At 26.5% G+C, this 2,051-nt stretch overlaps 1 protein-coding gene across 1 annotated transcript; it reads right to left on the reverse strand.

Moving 5' to 3' along the window:
* Positions 1 to 1,943: 1,943 nt before the first annotated feature.
* LOC100574272 (actin-1) lies at positions 1,944 to 2,051 on the reverse strand (the record flags this gene model as incomplete). Its single annotated transcript, XM_029486798.1, is given in 1 exon segment — positions 1,944 to 2,051. A coding segment is annotated over 1 exon segment (90 nt), but the record flags the coding sequence as incomplete, so codon positions are not given.

Consider the following 2,051-nt stretch of genomic DNA (forward strand, 5'->3'; position numbering starts at 1 on the left):
TCCCCCCTTTTAATTTAAATTTCTTTAAATATCAATAAAATTGTATTCATTGGGTCAAAAAGCTTGAAAACATAATGCAAGGCTCTCCACACTTTGTTACAATATCAGTTTAAAAATATAAAAAATATATAGACAAGATTTTTTTTTAAAGTATAGTTCAAATTTCGACAAAATGTATCATATTGAAATTGTACAAATTATTTTGCAGTTAAAAATTTATAAAATGTTCAATTTTTATAGCAAAGGATTAAAAATTTAAAATAAGGTTCTACGTAAGTAGTTACTGTAACCAAATAATCTAAAAAATCTATAGATTATACACAGTTTCTTTTAGTTATTTGAAGTTAAAGTTTGGACGGAATTGAATAAACAAAGGAGAACGATTTTAGTTTTATGTTATATTGTTATAATTTTAAAATATTATTCGTGGGTGTTTGAAACTTCTAAAGTATATTATTATATACAAATAGTATTACTTAACAGTTCAACTTACCGGCTACCATTAATAATAATATAAATATAATATAAAGTATCCTTGACTAACAAACCGTCACTATTCAGAATCGTTTTACGTATACAATGATATAATATCATTGAATTTAAATTTAACACCTTCCATTACAGTGACCCACTTTTCACCTACTGCACGAATTTCGGAAAAAAAACCCAGTAGCATTATACTGGGGATTAACTAAATATAAATAATTTATAACAATTATTTTATACATTTTATATTAGAAATAAAATTAATATTGTATATTATTTTAAAGATTATCTTATACCAGTTATACCCTAAAAATGCAATATTACTGTATTTTATATAAATATAAAAATGTATGCCACAATGGTTAAACTTTCGGCGTTTTTATTTTTTTATTATTATCATTATTTATTATTATAACCCTTGGTATCGTGAAAGACTTGGTAATATAATCGCTTAATATACATATACTACTATCACATCATATATTATTTACATATTTTTAATTTATATTCAATTATAATAATATTTTTAGCCTCGGTATCGTGACATACATTTTTTATATAGGTAGAGATTATATACAATGTAGGTAAAGTACTATACAATATTAATTGTATTTCTAATATATAATTTGTAAAATAATTCTTTTAAATTATTTATATTTAGTTGAGTCAGTCAGGTATAATGGTATTGTGGATTTTTTTACAGGGATTTTTCTTCCAACTACCTACAACTGTACAGTAAAGCGACACCCACTTACTCTTTTTTTATTATGAATAATGTTTAGTTTTTATAATTGTGTAACAAAAATTAATTACTGTACCTGATTATTTAATAAAGGTAAACATTTTATTCAATACCAATTGAAAACTCTTTTGCATAATGTTTAACTGTTTAAACTAAAATCAAATTTATGCATGTACGAGATATGTCACATATTGGACATTTGGACCTGCCGTGGGGAGGGGAATTCAAAAAGGTGGTTTGTTTGAAATCTGATGTATATAAAATAAATCATAGCAATAAATAAGTTTTAATACCTATATATAACTATTATATTTATATTTTAATAAAAAATTCCATTGGCTTCCACACAATGTCAGTGATAGCTCCGTGCTTATATTTTTAACTCCGTCCTACGAGTAGGTATGTGACAAATTCACGTGACTTCTTTAGTTACGAAGTTCGGGAGTGCCTTATATAGTTATATGGTATCTAGTAGACAATGTAGTTATTATATTATAGCTAAAGTTTTTGTTTTTGACAATACTCTTAGTGATACCTAGGTAAGTATGAAATATGTTAAGAAAAATAAAGTGTTATTGTTTATTTTTTTTCAACGAATTTTAAAAAGCTCCCGAAATAATATCATTGGGATTGGGATAATGTTTGGAATGGGTGTTAACTATTTACTGTTTATACTAACTTGATGACGTGGTCTGCCGACGATGGATGGAAAGACGGCACGGGGTGCGTCATCACCGGCAAAACCGGCTTTGCACATACCGGAGCCGTTGTCGACAACCAAAGATGCTATATCATTGTCACACATTTTGCTGATTTTGGTTTT

The sequence above is a fragment of the Acyrthosiphon pisum genome, chromosome A1 (assembly GCF_005508785.2).
Source record: "Acyrthosiphon pisum isolate AL4f chromosome A1, pea_aphid_22Mar2018_4r6ur, whole genome shotgun sequence".
NCBI classification, from domain to species: Eukaryota; Metazoa; Arthropoda; class Insecta; order Hemiptera; family Aphididae; genus Acyrthosiphon; species Acyrthosiphon pisum.